Source organism: Salminus brasiliensis, chromosome 1 (assembly GCF_030463535.1).
Source record: "Salminus brasiliensis chromosome 1, fSalBra1.hap2, whole genome shotgun sequence".
NCBI lineage: Eukaryota > Metazoa > Chordata > Actinopteri > Characiformes > Bryconidae > Salminus > Salminus brasiliensis.
The window spans coordinates 5,049,101-5,067,223 of NC_132878.1; the positions used below are offsets into that span (position 1 = coordinate 5,049,101).

At 35.4% G+C, this 18,123-nt stretch overlaps 5 protein-coding genes across 7 annotated transcripts in view; 1 reads left to right on the top strand and 4 right to left on the bottom strand.

Moving 5' to 3' along the window:
- Positions 1-18,123, top strand: part of LOC140573633 (astrotactin-2-like) — a 789,110-nt gene that overhangs the window by 92,600 nt on the left and 678,387 nt on the right. The gene's annotated exons all lie outside the window — the stretch shown is intronic.
- LOC140572852 (gamma-crystallin M2-like) lies at positions 2,299-3,183 on the bottom strand. Its single transcript, XM_072692784.1, has 3 exons — positions 3,172-3,183; positions 2,824-3,066; positions 2,299-2,574 (listed from the first exon to the last, which is right to left on the bottom strand). Exons 1-3 carry the CDS (start codon positions 3,181-3,183, stop codon positions 2,299-2,301), a joined length of 531 nt encoding a protein of 176 aa, XP_072548885.1.
- Positions 5,955-7,129, bottom strand: LOC140573012 (gamma-crystallin M2-like). The gene is made up of 3 exons (XM_072692795.1): positions 7,118-7,129; positions 6,772-7,014; positions 5,955-6,230 (listed from the first exon to the last, which is right to left on the bottom strand). Exons 1-3 carry the CDS (start codon positions 7,127-7,129, stop codon positions 5,955-5,957), a joined length of 531 nt encoding a protein of 176 aa, XP_072548896.1.
- On the bottom strand, positions 11,913-12,713 carry LOC140573332 (gamma-crystallin M2-like). Its single transcript, XM_072692819.1, has 3 exons — positions 12,702-12,713; positions 12,355-12,597; positions 11,913-12,188 (listed from the first exon to the last, which is right to left on the bottom strand). Exons 1-3 carry the CDS (start codon positions 12,711-12,713, stop codon positions 11,913-11,915), a joined length of 531 nt encoding a protein of 176 aa, XP_072548920.1.
- LOC140573172 (gamma-crystallin M2-like) lies at positions 15,697-16,626 on the bottom strand. Its single transcript, XM_072692806.1, has 3 exons — positions 16,615-16,626; positions 16,288-16,530; positions 15,697-15,972 (listed from the first exon to the last, which is right to left on the bottom strand). Exons 1-3 carry the CDS (start codon positions 16,624-16,626, stop codon positions 15,697-15,699), a joined length of 531 nt encoding a protein of 176 aa, XP_072548907.1.

Sequence of the window (18,123 nt, forward strand, 5' to 3'; positions counted from 1 at the left end):
TTCTAAATAAATGCATAATGTTTGTTTTACTTCTTTTTATTCTTCTTTGACCATTTTGATTGTTTTTAAATATAGTAATTATATTAATAAAAATTTTGTTTACTATTTTTGCTGAAAATATGAACTGTTATAAAATGTGTTGTCTTTTTTTGTAATTATAAGCATAGAAATAAAATGTTCTCTTTTGTTTGTTAGGACAAAATATCTAAAAGTATGAAGGGACAGTTAACTGCTTTACTTCTAATGAAGGGAATCCTAAGATAACAGTACATGGAGTAAAATATAATGAATAATAAACAATAAACAAAAACATAAAAACAAACAGTATATACCTGTGCTACACAGCAGAGAGGCTCTAGTTAAATAAAATACTGATTAATTCAGATGCACTAACTAAGTAACTACCATTTTATGTAAGCACTAGGAAAGGCTTACACTGGGTTTAACAGGTCATGGTAAATTGTTTAATATGTTTCAATATCATTGGTGAATAAGCTGTTTGTTAAATAATTAATTATTGTTTATATAATACATTAACACTCGAGTTCTTAAAACTTAGCTTTATTACAATGACAAACATAGATGTGTTTGTAATGAATTGCAGTCATTGTCATAAACAAATAAACCACCGTTTACTACATTTTCTAGGGGAACACTGGAAAATACAATTTGAAATACACTGAAATACAATTACTACATTTTCTGCTCTGTGGTGTGACATAATACTATGGTATTACAAACAAAAAATAAAACATTTGTTTTCAACATTATAATTTTTAACAACTGTTTTGGAAATGTGACAGGAAAGTTTGAGTCGGACTTACTAAAAGGGCCAACTAGTTCAACAAGTTATGTTAAACTTGTAGTGTTATGTGGGAAATTAAATATTATTTAAAAACAATTACACAATTTTAATTTTTTTACAAAAAATGTTCAACATATGTCAACTACCCATATAAAACCCTAATACTTTTCAATTTAATTCCCCTTCATTTGAGTTAATTTGGTTTTTGTGTAGGTCAAGATTTGAAAAAAAATATTATGTTATTTTCATCCTTATTTCTATTAGTTTATCCATCCATCCATCCATCCTCTCATCTGCTTCTTCCTGGTCAGGGTCACGATGGGTCCGCAGTCTTCCCAAAATCATTGAGCACAAGGCAGGAATACCACCTGGACATTCATTCACTCACACACTCACACCTAGGGACAATTTAGCACGGACATTTCACCTTCATTGAGTTTTTCGTAGGCAAGATAAAAACCGAAGTACCCAGAGGAAACCTGCACGGACACAGGGAGAATACACCTCACTCACAGAGAGTGACTGGATTGAACCCGCAACCCCTGGCACCTGGAGCTATGCGACACACACACTGCCTGTTCATTCATAATGAAAAAATGTACACAATAGAACATTTTATTTACACTTTGTACAAAGCCAGTGCTTTTTTAACACTTACAGAATAATGTACCTGTCCTTTCTTTGAAGTAGCTTTGTGATTCTCCTGTGTTATGCACTCAGTGTTGAAGTAGGATTAATAGAAGTAGGTAAAGAAGTGTTTTTGAAGGCTTTGTTATGTGTGGATTGGGCGTAGTATTTGCATGCTATTGGGCAAGACACAATAGTAGTCAGGTGTGCTGGTTTATGTGTGCAATACCATAGTAGTTTAATGTGCATCAAGAATGGTCTACCATACAATAGACATCAGTATGTTTCAGTATGTTTACAATAATGTCAAAGGTGAGAACAAAATGATTTGAACTTTTGTGAATAAAAAGCAAACTGTACAATGACCATACTAAACCATGGATTTATTTTAAACGACTGACCCAAAAACTCAATCTAAAACTGGTTTAATTTTAGACAGCCTTTAGGGAAAGTAGGTACAATTGTAGCAAATATTTTTTATCATGTTTTAAATATTGGGTAAGCAAAATTCATAATTTCAGATTCAGAAGAGTTAGCTTGGTTAATAAGTTAAATCATCAGTAACTAAACAAAGTTCTGTTGAAGTTTGGTAAAACAATGAATAGTTAAAAATAGATGTTGTAAAAATATGTTGTTAAAAGAGCATTAGCAGTATTTTACTATATTTTACTATTCTACTAGTAATGTGCTACTTCTCTCATGTTTAATTCAGGAAATTCATTTCTAGTAAACAGTGTTCTGTGGGAGGTGTGTGCAATACTAATTTCATTAAAAATAGAAGAAATGACATGCTCTGCTAATATTCAGTTACTGGTAATTTTATTGAAAAATTGATAGTTTACAATTTTTAAACAGTAGATCACTTCTTAGTACCAGGAATCCATGATGCGCCTCATGCTCATGAACCTCATGTTGCCATAGTCCCTGAAGCTCCTGTAGTGTCCAGGTCCGAAGTACCACATCCTGCCCATGTAGTTGGGATGCTCGTACATGAGCCAGTGGCCGTCCATCACGTGGCAGGACATACAGCCATTGGACCAGTGGTAGCGGTCCATGAAGTTCTCGCAGTCATCGGTCATCTCCATCATCTGGCCCATGTAGTTATCCCTCTCGTAGACCCTCACTCTGTAGGAGCCGTTGTACTGATGGAGGAAAGAAAGAATGACATGACTTTCTGAAATGGAATTACGGACGTTTTGTAAACTGAGGTTTAAATTTTGTGCAGATAAGGTTCAAATAGCCTACAGTTTCCCCTACGTTAGCCTAAAGTTGGACATCAAACTGATTCAAATTTGGAATGTTGAGATTATTATGGATATGGCAAGAATTATCTGCCTAGTTTCCTGGGCTTGTATCAAAATACAAAAATGTTAAACAGCCGGCAGTCTTACCCTGGGGATCATGCGGCAAGACCTGATCCAGCTGTTAAATCCCCACATGCTCATGTAGTCACTGTACTCGCCCTTCCTGACAAAGTACTGGTGGCCCATGTAGTTGGGTTGGTCGTAGACCATCCAGCAGCCGCTCATCACCCTGCAGGAGTGGCAGCGGTTCATGTAGGAGGACATGTCGGGGCAGTCGCTGCTGCATTCCCAGGAACGTCCCATGAAGTTCCTCTCCTCGTAGAAGACGATCTGTCAAAGATAAACCGGTAGAATATAAATGATTAGATTTGGAGAACAGCAGAATCTCAAAACCATGTTCCAAAATGTTATGTAATTTTAAAATGTCCTGCTTACCTTGCCCATCATTTTGGCTGCTTTGGTTGGTAGGAGCTATTTCCAACTGGTGACTGACACACTCTGCCTGGTTTTAAACCGTGTATTTATACCTGACCGTAGTCAAAGGATAGTGTGCATCCTATTGTCCAAATCCCTGACCAAGCAGAGTGCTGGAGAGGCCCACAAAAAAGTAAAGTGCTTTTATCTCTATTCCATGTGACTCAGTCTCTAGAAGACTTTTGAATGGATCCATTTTACTGACCTGTGTTAAGTCCAGGGACAACTTTTATTTCAATTTAAAGATCATGTTACGGAAGTCCCCTGTGAAACCAGTCATGTACGCAGTGTTACTTTTTTTGTAAATGTTTTGTCATTCAACTGAAAGTGTTAAGTTTTGTTGTACTTTAGTGTGTGACCTTTTAATTACATATTTATATTAAAACTATATTAAAGCATGTTATGGGATAATTGATAATGACAGATAATGACATTAACTGACAGCTGAAACATTGATTGGTGTAAGAAAAAAATGGTCTAACACTTCTACAGCTTTAGCAACACAATGTTGAATTGGATCATTCAATTAATAAGTTCAACTGTTACAAATTGTCATGAAGGTGAGTATGAAATAGGACACAAAATTCTAGAGGGTTAGTATAAAAACTAGCAGGGATCTACGCATGAAGGAGGAGATACTAAGATGATGGTGCAGAAAGTAAATAGAAATTGAAATGTTTTGAAAAAGCAGCAATAAAATAAATAAACAAACACATTTTAAAATCTCTAGTTTTAAATAAATTCAGTTTGAGTAGTAGTAGTGATCTTTTTGAGCTGACTTGCATTGCGGGGTGTTTCTAGATTAGTTTCATTAACATAAAGGTATTTGTTACTGTACAGTGTCCAGCGAAATGTGTCCTCCGCATTTAACCCATCTGGTAGTGAACACACACTCACACATGTGTTAGGGGCAGTGAGTACACACACACACACACAGAGCGGTGGGCAGCCAACTCCAGCGCCCAGGGAGCAGAGAGAGTAAAGGGCCTTGCTCAAGGGCCCAACAGTGACAGCTTGCCGAGCCCGGGAATCGAACCCACAACCCTGTTATCGATATCCCGGCGCTCTAACCGCTGAACCACCACTGTCCATACTGATTGACTGCCCATTGTTGAAAGCACTGAGTACAGCTTACTCTAGTTTCACCTAATCTTGTTTAAATTAAGTTTTAGCAATGTTGCTGGATCATAATATAACTATTCTACAATATGTTTTAGTTGCTTTTTAATAATAAATCAACAAAATATTGCTTATAACTGTAGTGCTATTGCTGTGCAATACATTAATTAAATGCTTGTAATGAATTACAGTCATTGACATTGAAAATGTTACCACTGACAACATATTTTCCTGGGAATCATTATGATTGCTAAATAGATTGTACAAATAGATTGTTTTTCTTTAAATAGATTGTAATGTGTTGTACATTATTATTTATCAATGTTTGTTTAAAGTGATTCCATTTCTATTCGTCCATTTATCTTGGAATGTTGACACATTGTAAAGTACTTCCAGATTCTTATTATGACCAAAAGTGAAAGGAAAACAACATATATACAAAATAATTTAATTCTATTCAATTAGAATTTGATAAAAATAATTTTATAATTAAATTATAAAACATTAAATAAAATTCCAATCAATAAAACAAAGATGACATAATGAGGTTTCTACGCATATTTCTAGATAAAGTGTAAAATGTATATTTATGGGGCCTTTTAGTTAGACTGTACATTTTACACATATTGTAAAATGCAGTTGCTCATTCTTGAAATAGGTTACTTTTAGGATTATCTAATAAATTCACCTGTTTTATGAACTTTGTGTTGTATCAGGATAAATAGAAGTGAGAAGAGAAGTACTTTAAAACTCCTGAGACTTTGGACTGTTTAAGTGGGGAATAGTTGTCAGGGAAATATTAGCATGCCTTTGAGCAAGGTATAAGAGTAGCTGCCTGGTGTGTTGGATTAAGGATGTTGAGGAGTGCAGTGTCACTGGGGTTTTAAGACTCTGAAATGGTCCACCATGCAAACAAATACAGACAACAGCAGATTGTGGGTGAAAATCATTATTGAAGGTGATGCTAACAAATGAAACTTACAGATCAGTGAAGGGATTGGTTGTAGCTAGTTGGTAATAAAAGGAGGTAATATGATGTTAGGAAGTGTGGTGTGCATTTCAAGTGCAGAAAGTATGCAATGCTATAAAAAAACAGTAAAATATTATTTGTAAATTTTGTAAATTACCAAATGCACAGAGAAATAAATTGCCCAAATTACCCACATAATCATTCTTTTGTAAACTGCTTAGACATTGGGCATGCTTTAGAGAAAGTAGATAAAATGCCCACACCTCAAAAACACACAGGATATAAAGGGCTAGCTTTTTTTAACACATATTACAAATAAAAAAAATAAAAATTTTCCTGTTTAAGGATTTCAACCAAAGTTTGTTAAAACTTGTACAACTTTGCAAAAGTTGCAAGGGAATGACATGGAACAATTGTAACTGTGGTTTTCAGGAAAGGCTTTCAGCTACATTTTCATTTTATTTTTTCAAAACAAAAATAATTAATACATTATTTTGAATAGTATTTTACTAGCCAGTAAGACACATTTTTAGTATTTATTGTGATCTGGGCTTTGTGCAGTTTGATTTAAAATAAGGAAAAAGACCATTTTCAGTTACTAAACATTTTATTTTAAAACTGATAGTTTACATTGTTTTAAACAGTAGATCGCTTCTTAGTACCATGAGTCCATGATGCGCCTCATGCTCATGAACCTCATGTTGCCATACTCTCTGAAGCTCCTGTAGTGTCCAGGTCCAAAGTACCACATCCTGCCCATGTAGTTGGGATGCTCGTACATGAGCCAGTGGCCGTCCATCACGTGGCAGGACATGCAGCCGTGAGACCACTGGTAGCGGCTCATGAAGTTGTCACAGTCGTCAGTCATCTCCATCATCTGGCCCATGTAGTTATCCCTCTCGTAGGCCCTCATTCTGTAGGATCCGCTGTACTGTTGGAGGAAAGAAAAAATGAGAAGATTTTTTAAAAGTGAATAATTAATGTTTTGCATGCATTTGAGCAAGGTACAAGAGTAGGTGCCTGCTAGTTTGAGTGTACTAAGTAGTGTACTGTGCATCTGGAATGGTATGCCATGCAAAGACTGAAGGGATTAGTGGTAGTTAGTTGCCAATAAAAGGTGAAGGAGGCAATATGATGTTAGTATATCTGACAAATGCAGACAATTCAGAACAATTTTACTTGTAAGTTTTGTAAGTTAAATTCTGTAATATCCACTGTACCTTTGCAGATTGATATTATTTTTAATGTATTTTTAAAACCACATTAAAAAAAACAAAAAAAACAATGCTGAAATATAAGATTCTACAAAGTACTGACTTATAACTCTAGGAATTATAATTGAACATGAGTTTTATTATTTACAGTCTTCCCAAGTAGCCTAATTAAAGCTCAAAACATTTGGATGGATGAGCCATCCTAGTCAGATTAAATTGTTATAAGAGATTTACACACTTAATATCTAGCAATCTTACCCAGGGGATCATGCGGCAAGACCTGATCCAGTTGTTTGAGCCCCACATGCTCATGTAGTCACTGTACTCGCCCCTCCTGAAGAAGTACTGGTGACCCATGTAGTTGGGTTGGTCGTAGACCATCCAGCAGCCGCTCATCACCCTGCAGGAGTGACAGCGGCTCATGTAGGAGGACATGTCGGAGCAGTCGCTGCTGCATTCCCAGGAACATCCCATGAAGTTCCTCTCCTCGTAGAAGATGATCTGTCAAAGATAAACCAGTAGAATATAAATGATTAGATTTGGAGAACATCAGAATCTCAAAACCATGTTCCAAAATTTGTCTCATGTTGACATGTCTTCTTACTTTGCCCATCATTTTGGCTGCTTTGGTGGGTCGGAGCTGTTTCCAACTGGTGACTGACACACTCTGCCTGGTTTAACCCTTGCATTTATACCTCACTGAAGCCAAAGGCTAGTGCGCCTGGTATTGTCCAAAGCCCTGACCAAGCAGAGTAGCCCACAGAGAAGCAAAGTGCTTTTATGTCTCCTCCATGTGACTCACTCTCTACAAGACTTTTGAATGAATCCCTCTTACTGACAGAGTGTTTAGCTTGATTGCATGCTAGCATCATAGCCCAGTTGTCCACTGAGCAACTCTGGTTCAGTGATTGACAACAAATATTAACATAGTTTCCACATATTCTAGGCCAATCTTATGGACATTAGACTTTTTTTTTAAAGTACGTAAACATTTTTATTTATTACCTCTCACTATTACCTCTTCTCTTTAAGGCAGTAACTAATATTTCTGCCCTCTAGTGTAACTAAAGCAATGTTCACATTACCATGCTAAAGTAATTCAAATGGACTCTTTTGCGATGGATCTGTTTTTTTTAAGGGCTTCAAATTTTCAGTTCCTGATGTTTCTGTATGTAAATAACTATTATTATTCAGTTCACTTAAGCCTTAGCTGTATTTCAACTAATGTGTTTCTCGAGCTGGGTTAGGCATCCATTTCATTATGGTGGAAAAACCAGTATAAGCAAATATTAATTAAACCAAGGGTTAATTCTAAAGACTAAGACATTTGACTAATACAAGCTTAAATTGTCAGGTACGGTACAAAGATTTCTACTGGTCAGGTTATGCTAGCACAGGGACTTTCTTGGGGACTAAACAAATGAGAAAACAAGTGTTAAGGTATGTAGGACTGACACTAATGACTACACACATGGACAAAATTGTTGGTAACCCTCGGTTGATGAAAGAAAAACCCACAATGGTCACAGAAGTAACTTGAATCTGACAAAAGTAATAATAAATATAAACGCTATGAAGATTCACCAATGAAAGTTATATGTTGCTTTTCAACCATGATTCAACAGAATTATTTAAAAAAGTAAACCCATGAAACAGGCCTGGACAGAAATGATGGTACCCTTAACTTAATATTTTGTTGCACAACCTTTTGAGGCAATCACTGCAATCGATCAATTCCTGTAACTGACAATGAGACCTCTGCACCTCTCAGCAGGTATTTTGGCCCACTCCTCATGAGCAAACTGCTCCAGTTGTCTCAGGTTTGAAGGGTGCCTTTTCCAGACGGCATGTTTCAGCTCCTTCCAAAGATGCTCAGTAGGATTTAGGTCAGGGCTCATAGAAGGCCACTTCAGAATATTCCAATGTTTTCCTCTTAGCCATTCTTGGGTGTTTTTAGCTGTGTGTTTTGGGTCATTATCCTGTTGCAAGACCCATGACCTGCGACTGAGACTAAGCTTTCTGACACTGGGCAGCACATTTCTCTCTAGAATCCCTTGATAGTCTTGAGATTTCATTGTACTCAGCACAGATTCAAGACCCTGTGCCAGATGCAGCAAAGCAGCCCCAGAACATAACAGAGCCTCCTCTATGTTTCACAGTAGGGACAGTGTTCTTTTCTTGATATGCTTAATTTTTCCATCTGTGAACATAGAGCTGATGTACCTTGGCAAAAAGTTTCATTTTTGTCTCATCTGTCCATAGGGCATTCTCCCAGAAGCTTTGGGCCTTGTCAACATGTGGTTTGACAAATTCGAGTCTGACTTTTTTATCATTTGTTTTCAACAATGGGGTCCTCCTTGGTTGTCTCCCATGAAGTCCACTTTGGCTCAAACAGCGACGAATAGTGCGATCTGACTGATGTTCCTTGAGCTTGAAGTTCACCTTTAATGTCTTTAGAAGTTATTCTGGGCTCTGTTGTTACCATTTGTATTGTCAGTCCCTTTAATTTGTCATTAATTATCCTCCTGCAGCCACATCCAGGGAGGTTGGCTACAGTCCCATGGATCTAAACTTTCTGAATAATATGTGCACCTGTAGTCACAGGAACATCAATCTGCTTGGAGATGGTCTTATAACATTTACCTTTAACATGCTTGTCTCTAATTTTCTTTCTAATCTCCTGAGACAACTCTTTCCTTTGCTTCCTCTGGTCCATGTTGAGTGTGGTACACACCATGTCAACAAACAGCACAGTGACTAGCTGTAGCCCTATATACAGGCCCACTGACTGATTACAAGATTGTAGACTCCTGTGATGCTAATTAGTGGACACACCTTGATTTAACATGTCCCTTTGATCACATTATTTTCAGGGGTACCATCATTTTTATCCAGGCCTGTTTAATAAGTTTCCTTTTTAAAATAATTCTGTTGAAGCATGTTTCAAAATCAATGTTGGATTTTCATTTGTTCATTTTCATATTTTTTTTTATTTATTATGACTATTGCCGGATTCAAGTTATTTCTGTGACCATTGTGGGTTTTTCTTTCATTAACCGAGGGGTACCAACAATCTTGTCCATGTGTGTATTTTTCTATCATTTAATCTATTGATTATTTTGCTGATTAGTTGATTAATTCTAAACAATTAATTTCCCTCCAAAAAGTTAAATTGGGCATTTAAATTTAACATTTTATTTTGAGAAACATTTTTCACAAAACAATTGAATTCAAAATTAAATATTTAGGTTTTTACAATGTAGGTTTATACAATAATTTCAGCATAATATTTAGCAGTGCAGTGGGATATTAATGCCCAAGTATATGTAATCTGTTGTATTTATGCCATTCTTTACACAAAGAATTGGGTTTAACACATTAACACAAACCAGCTCCATTGTGATCAGTTGGTTGTTTACATTGCGATCTACACATGACAGAATCAGAGAATTCACATAGGTCTATGCTAATATCAAATACAATGTGATCTCTGGAGAAAAATGAATCTCCTTGTAACTATGTGGACGGTTTAGTGCCATGGCATGTGTGAACCAAGTCAAGTCAAGAGGCTTTTTTGCCATTTTAACTATATACAGCGTACACAGTGAAGCGAAATAATGTTCCTCCAGGACCATGGTGCAACACAACACAGTGCAGGCAGACAGAACAACACAATGCAGACGAGACACAGAGTACAGACGAGAAAGTGTAGCAGGCAGGATACAATAAATAAATCAGACTAACCGAGATTGTAGTGGGAAGTGGGGTAGTGCAAATAGATTGTGTATTCTATCTTATTGTGGAGGGTCAGCCAGAAAACAGTAGAGTGCAGCACCGGTTAGTCAGGTACTCTAGCAGTACTCTACTTTTAAAATAAATAATAGGTAATGTCCAAAAAATGCCATGTGCAACTATGCGTAATACATGTGCAAAAGAGTCCAGTGATGCAGTGAGGTAGTATTTAGTTCAAATACCAGCCTTAAACATGAATAGACAACAGTTATGGTTGTTTTGCTGTTTATGCTGGTCCATTGTCTGTAATATGGTCTCATAGTTTTCGATGTCTTGGGGTTTTGGAAATTTTAAAAACTTATTTGGCAACCGAGTCAGACTTTGCTGCAGCCGCCATTGTTTTTTTTTAATCTTTAGCTTTGATTGTATTCCACTGGACTGGAGCTTGAAATGAGTGACCTCATGGAGCAATGACATAGTGGTAATGAGCAAAAGTGTTTATTATTTGAACTGAAGTGTTTTAGAGACCTAAAAAACTATAACTAAGTTATGAAAAACTAAAATTGTTTCCAAGTAACTGAAAAAGTGTAAGCCATTTATTTCTTTGTAGTTAATGCAGAGTTTCCTACATATTTTTATCATCATGCATTTGTTTTCTAAGCGTTCACATTATGAAATAAATGAACTTTTTACACACATATTGGACAATGTGGACATGTGCTATTTTTATATACCTAGAGATCAAAACACTTGTTTCATTCTTGAAATAGCTTTGCCATTTAAATTTAGTATGACATAATCAATAGAAATAGGCATAGAAGTACTTTTAATGCTTAAATGTCTATAAGCCAGGTTTGTTGGTTCAAATGTGTTAAGGGGTCATCAGGTTTAGTGTACTGGTGGAAATCATTATTGAGTACGGGAAAGGCTGGCACGAGTTGTTTAGATTACTAAAGGTTTTGGGTACAGTCAGCTGACAGTAAAATTAGGCAATGCAATGCCATTTTACACTACTGTTAATGGATATTTCTAGTGCAGTTAGTTTGCAATGCTGTGAAATAAATGACCTATTATGTGCTGTTGTGTACATTGAAATGAACAGTAAAAAACAATGTAGTAACTGTTTTGAATTCAGACAACTTTTAGAGATAGGAGGTAAAACTGTAGTAAACATGTTTTTGTTCTTGTTTTATAAAGATAATTTTAAAACATTGAATTTAGTTTCTTGTTAGGTTGAATGGGATTTCTGCCAAACATTGGTAAAAGATAACCAACCTTGCAAGTGAAATAACTTTTCAATTACTTGCCGCCATACCTAATTAGGAGGACACATTGTTAATACACCAACTTTATTTGATAGTGTGTGTAATAAGTAAATAAATTATTCTGGAAAAATCGCTTTGTTAATAGTATATATCAAATATAGTTTACCATCTCATAGTTTTAACGAGTTGATCACTAATGTAGTACTCAAGTAAGTAAAGTCCTACTTGTCTCATGCCTAATTCAGAAGATTTCTAAGATTTCTAGTACACTCAATGTTCTGTGGGAGGTGTGTGCAATACCAGTTTAATAAAACATAAGAAAACATGCTCTGCTAATATTCAGTTACTGGTAATTTTATTGAAAAATTGATAGTTTGCATTTTTTACGCAGTTGATCACTTCTTAGTACCAAGAATCCATGACGCGCCTCATGCTCATGAACCTCATGTTGCCATAGTCCCTGAAGCTCCTGTAGTGTCCAGGTCCGAAGTACCACATCCTGCCCATGTAGTTGGGTTGCTCATACATGAGCCAGTGGCCGTCCATCACATGGCAGGACATGCAGCCGTGAGACCAGTGGTAGCGGCTCATGAAGTTGTCACAGTCGTCAGTCATCTCCATCATCTGGCCCATGTAGTTATCCCTCTCGTAGACCCTCATTCTGTAGGATCCGCTGTACTGTTGGGAAAAAGAAATTAATTATAATACAGAAAATCATGAATGTATTGTAAACTAAAGTTGTAATTTGATATGCTGGAGGAAAAATGGTCAATGCATCATTTTAATGTCGGCCATTCAGCAGCATCAAATTTGGAATGTTTGGATTAATTATTACACATCTTACCCTGGGGATCATACGGCAAGACCTGACCCAGTTGTTTGAGCCCCACATGCTCATGTAGTCACTGTACTCGCCCTTCCTGAAGAAGTACTGGTGACCCATGTAGTTGGGCTGGTCGTAGAACATCCAGCAGCCGCTCATCACCCTGAAGGAGTGGCAGCGGCTCATGTAGGAGGACATGTCGGAGCAGTCATTGCTGCATTCCCAGGAACGTCCCATGAAGTTCCTGTCCTCGTAGAAGACGATCTGTCAAAGATAAACCAGTAGAATATAAATGATTAGATTTGGAGAAAAACAGAATCTCAAAACCATGTTCCAAAATTTGATCCATGTTGACGTGTCCTGGTTACCTTGCCCATCATTTTGGCTGCTTTGGTTGTCTGAGCTGTTTCCAACTGGTGACTGACACACTCTGCCTGGTTTAACCCTTGCATTTATACCTGATTGAAGTCAAAGGATACTGCGCATCCTATTGTCCAAAGCCCTGACCAAGCAAAGCGGTGGAGAGGCCCACAGAGAATCAAAGAGCTTTCAGTTCTCTCTTCCATGTGACTCAGTCTCTAGAAGACTTTTGAATGGATCCCTCTTTTTGGCGGACTGTGTTGTAGCTTGTTTACTTGCTAGTGTTGGAGCATAGTTGAACAATTTTGGTTCAGTGGTTAACATAAAATGTGACCATAGTTGCCACATTTTGTAGGGGAACATTATGGATATTAGATGTGATTATGTTTTGACATTTTTTTGACAAAAAAAAAAAAAAAAAAAAACATTTTTAGCATTTTTATTGTTAGTATTGTTAGATAGTTATTGTTTATAATGCAATAACTATCGTTTCTGCCATTTAGTGTGATATAATGTCCTATTATGTGACACATATAAATGTGCTTACAGACAAGGATTTTGATCAATTTTGTTTTGGTTGTTATTTAATGTGCAACTCCTATAGCATAAATTACAAATGTATTTTAAATTGCATACTTTTACTTAAGCAGGCTGAAACATTAAACAACAAATAAAATAATGATTTTTTTAAACATTGTTGTTCTTAAGTACAAAAAATAGCACAGAAGTACATGTGGTCAAACTAAAAAAAGAGGTCATATATTTTAATGTTCTGTGGACTATGGCGGCTTTAGAAGAGTTTCATTACTGACTGACTAAATGAATTAATGAGAGCCCATTGTTAAAAGTACTAGGTACTAGGTAAAAGTACTCATACTAGGTTTACACAGTCTTGTTTAACTTAAGTCTTAATAACACTAACGGATAAACTAACCATTCTATAATTAGTTATGATTGTTTTTATAATATGTAAATAGTTCAATCTTTAAAACTGTAGGGCTTTCACATTGAAAAACACTGTAACTGTCTTTAAAATGAACTACAGTAACTGGCCTAGAACATGTTACCACAGTTCCTCCCATTTGTAGTGGAACATTATGAATACTAGTTGTATCCTTTTTCATTATTTGCTCATATGGTACTGTACCATTTGAAAATGTATTCAAAGTTAAATAAAATTGACAATTAATATCTATAACTTTCACAGTAATGTAATACCTACCCATTTGTGCTTCATTGTAACATAATGCCCTATGTGTTGACATATAGAACAACTAGAATTTTGTTTTGAATTTATAAATATATTTTATTAAACAGTAAATCATTGTAGTAGTTGGGGATATTGTCTCTTATCTTAAATTTCAACAGTTATTTTTTTCATCTAAGGTCAACTTTCATTTATTGAAAATCTCCAAAAAGGTCAAGTAGTGAAAATAGTATTCATAAATGTGTACTTAATAAGAATTTGAAAGTAAAATAAGTTTATGAAAATAAGTGTCTAACATTGTGGATAAATCTCTCTCAAGGCATTTGTATATATTTTTAAGTTTTTAGTTATTTTTTTGTTATACATTTCACTGTCATGCCAAAAACATTCATCTCTAAAACGGCTACTTTACAGTATTTCTAGTTCATACTTTATATGTATTTTTTTGATTGAAAGTACAAAATAAAAATATATTTTATATTCCATGTAATTTAGGAGCATTTCTATTTGTCCAGTTATAATGAAAACTTTGCAATGGATAGAACAAGTGTCAGATCAAAGGTGACAAAAATGGCAAAATGGAGCTACAAAGTTTCTGCAGTCATTTTATTTAATCTTCATGTATTTAACTTACAAAGTTAACATTCTGAACAATTGGATTATTGCACACGCTATGTTTAAAGTAGGTGCTATTTCTTAAAATGTAGTGAACAATTATGTTCTTTTCTTGAAACACGTCTACTGGTTACTTCCAGTATTAGCTCATAATTTCTCATGTTTTTTTGCACTATGTTGAAGTTGGTTCAATTAAAATAAAAGAAATAAGTATTTTTTTTTTACTTTGGATTGTTAAGTGGGTAATAGCAGAAAAATATTTTCAGGCATTTGACCAAAGTATAACAGTAGGTGCCAGGTTTGCTGGCTTATGTGGAATGGAACACCACTGGAGTTTTCAGGCTCTGTAGTGTACTGTGCATCTGAAATGGTCAAACTTGCAAAATACCTGTATATGAAAATGATTACTAAAAAAGGTCAAATGAAACTTGCACATGCTTTACAGGTTATTTAAGGGGGTTGTTGTAGTCAGTAGGCAATAAAAGAATGTAATGCAATTTTGAAATAATAACTTTAAAATGGTTGCACTAAGCATTTCAAGTAGGAATGAAAATCTTTAAAATTATGAATTAATTATTTGTAATGATTGTCACTTTTAAATGTTGTAAGTTGTATAGTTGATGAACCATTCCTTTACAGCCAAAGTCATTTCTTTGCAGCAACTACTTCTAGAATCTATCTATCTTGTTATTGCTCTTTTAATTCTTATTTATATTGTGTATATAGTGTAAATTATTTATCCAAATTTTTGTAACTGAGTGTCTTGCTATCCCTTTCTGCTGTTACACTGGGAATTTCCCCACTGCGGGACTAATGAAGGACTATCTTATCTTATCTATCTATATATATATCTATATATATATCTATATATATATATATATATAAAAAACAAAAGTTGAAAAAAAGTAGAATACAGTAAGTATGTGAAAAATGTGAAACATGAGGCAGTTTGTGTGAATTTATTGAGTGAATTTTACTAGTTGTTTACTGCTGTGTACTTTAATAGTCAACAATGTGGTACTTACGATTACATTCATCCCTAATTAGAAAGACAAATTCTTATTGTTTTCTATTCTGACTTACTTTTTTCATTAAAAACCCTCAATAGTCAGCCAGTATTCAGATATTGAACATTTTATTGAAAAAAAATATTTAACATTTTTTAAGCAGCTGATTACTTCTTAGTACCATGAGTCCATGATGCGCCTCATGCTCATGAACCTCATGTTGCCCCAGTCCCTGAAGCTCCTGTAGTGTCCAGGTCCGAAGTACCACATCCTGCCCATGTAGTTGGGATGCTCGTACATGAGCCAGTGACCATCCATCACATGGCAGGACATGCAGCCATGGGACCACTGGTAGCGGCTCATGAAGTTGTCGCAGTCGTCAGTCATCTCCATCATCTGGCCCATGTAGTTATCCCTCTCGTAGACCCTCATTCTGTAGGATCCACTATACTACAAAATAAATAATAAAAAGGAAAATTATATTTTTCTCTACTACATAGTTCCTCCATGTCAATTTGTGTATTAAGTATATTTAAAAAAAAAACAACAACAAAAAAAGCAATTCTCAATCTTGTTGTTTCAATCAAATGGTGAAATTTTAAATTTCACATTGTACTGAATTATGCTCTAAAGAATTATAATTGAAGCGCTGAGAGTAATCTAATCAAATAGAATTAACAAGTCATGGATATTTGTGTTCCATCATAATCAGTTGAAAAGGTTGTTAGGTTAGAGATTTACACACATTATATCTAGCAATCTTACCCTGGGGATCATGCGGCAAGACCTGACCCAGTTGTTACATCCCCACATGCTCATGTAGTCACTGTACTCGCCCCTCCTGAAGAAGTACTGGTGACCCATGTAGTTGGGCTGGTCGTAGAACATCCAGCAGCCGCTCATCACCCTGAAGGAGTGGCAGCGGCTCATGTAGGAGGACATGTCGGAGCAGTCGCTGCTGCATTCCCAGGAACGTCCCATGAAGTTCCTGTCCTCGTAGAAGACGATCTGTCAAAGATAAACCGGTAGAATATAAATGATTAGATTTGGAGAACAGCAGAACTATGTTCCAAAATTTGGTGTCCTGCTTACCTTGCCCATCATTTTGGCGGCTTTGGTTGTCTGAGCTGTTTCCAACTGGTGACTGACACACTCTGCCTGGTTTAACCCTTGCATTTATACCTGACCAAAGTGAAAGGCTGCTGTGCCTCCTATTGTCCAAAGCCCTGAACAAGCAGAGTGATGGAGATGCCCACAGAGAACAAAGTGCTTTCATCTCTCATTTATGTGACTTTTCCTCCAGAAGACTTTTGAATAAATCTATCTTACTAGGACCTTAGTGTCATACCCCTAAGTTATTTCATTTTTAAATGAAAAGTGTATATGAAATTACATAATTATGTAAAAAGTATGCAAATGTATGTTGCTACTGGAGATCCTATGAGAATTGTGCAGAAAGTGATCAAAATTGAAAAATGCAGCAATATTTAGGACAATTCATTCATACACTTTATTTCATATAGTTTGCCTATCCATCATATTTAGCTTTGGTGTGGAGCAGGAATGCTCTACAAGAGCTCTGTTAAAACACTGATACACTGGATTCACAATGTCTTGTTTAACTTAACTTGTTTAAGTCTTATAAACATATAATTCACAGACACATATTACATTGAAAATGTTAGAATTGTTTGCGATGAATTACAAAAAGTTTATAAAAGATCATAAAAGAAAACATTAAAAGATAATGTTTCCACAGTTATCACATTTTAGAGGGAAACTTTTTGTATATATGAGAATATGAGAATATTATAAAAAACAAGTGAGTATAGCAATATGGGGGATATTATCCTCACTCACTTTAAACTGGTACAAATTTCAGCAGTTTGGGAAAGATGTCACCAAACTGTAGCCTGTATCTATTGAAAATCAGTAACTTTACAAGGGTAAAAATCTCTTAACCTGTGATGGACTGTTTAACTGTCATGTTCAAATTAAAGAAAAACAGTTAAATAGAGACACAAGGTTTCTGCAAGACAATGCCAAAATATATTATACAGCTGTAGTCTGAGATCACATTGAATATCTGGATTTTTTGTGAAAGTGTGAAAAAACAACAACATTTAAATTGAATTGTACCAATTAAAAAAGATATGAGAGATATAATGAAAACAAAATAAACTATACCATTGTATAGCAAACTATCAGGTTTTTTACAAATTAGTGACTATGTTAACACATTACTTGAGTCTAATTGTTCAAATGAGAAAACAGTTGTCAAAAGCATGTGCTTTTTCATTAAACTTAAAGAACATTTTTTCCTTGAAATCAATTTACCAGTAACAACCAGTATGATCGCATAAATGTATGCACTACACAAAAATTATGAACAAAAGCAGGTAAAGTGCAAGTGTGGGATATTTAACAGGGAAATATTTTCAGGCCTTTGACCAAAGAATGTGAAAAGGTTCCAGGTTGCTGGTTCATGTGTCTCAAGGAGCACAACACCACTGCAGTTTTTTAGGCTCAGTAGTGTTATGTGATTCTGAAATGGTGCACCTTTAAAAATCTGTAGTAGTAATCATTATTGTAACAGGTAAA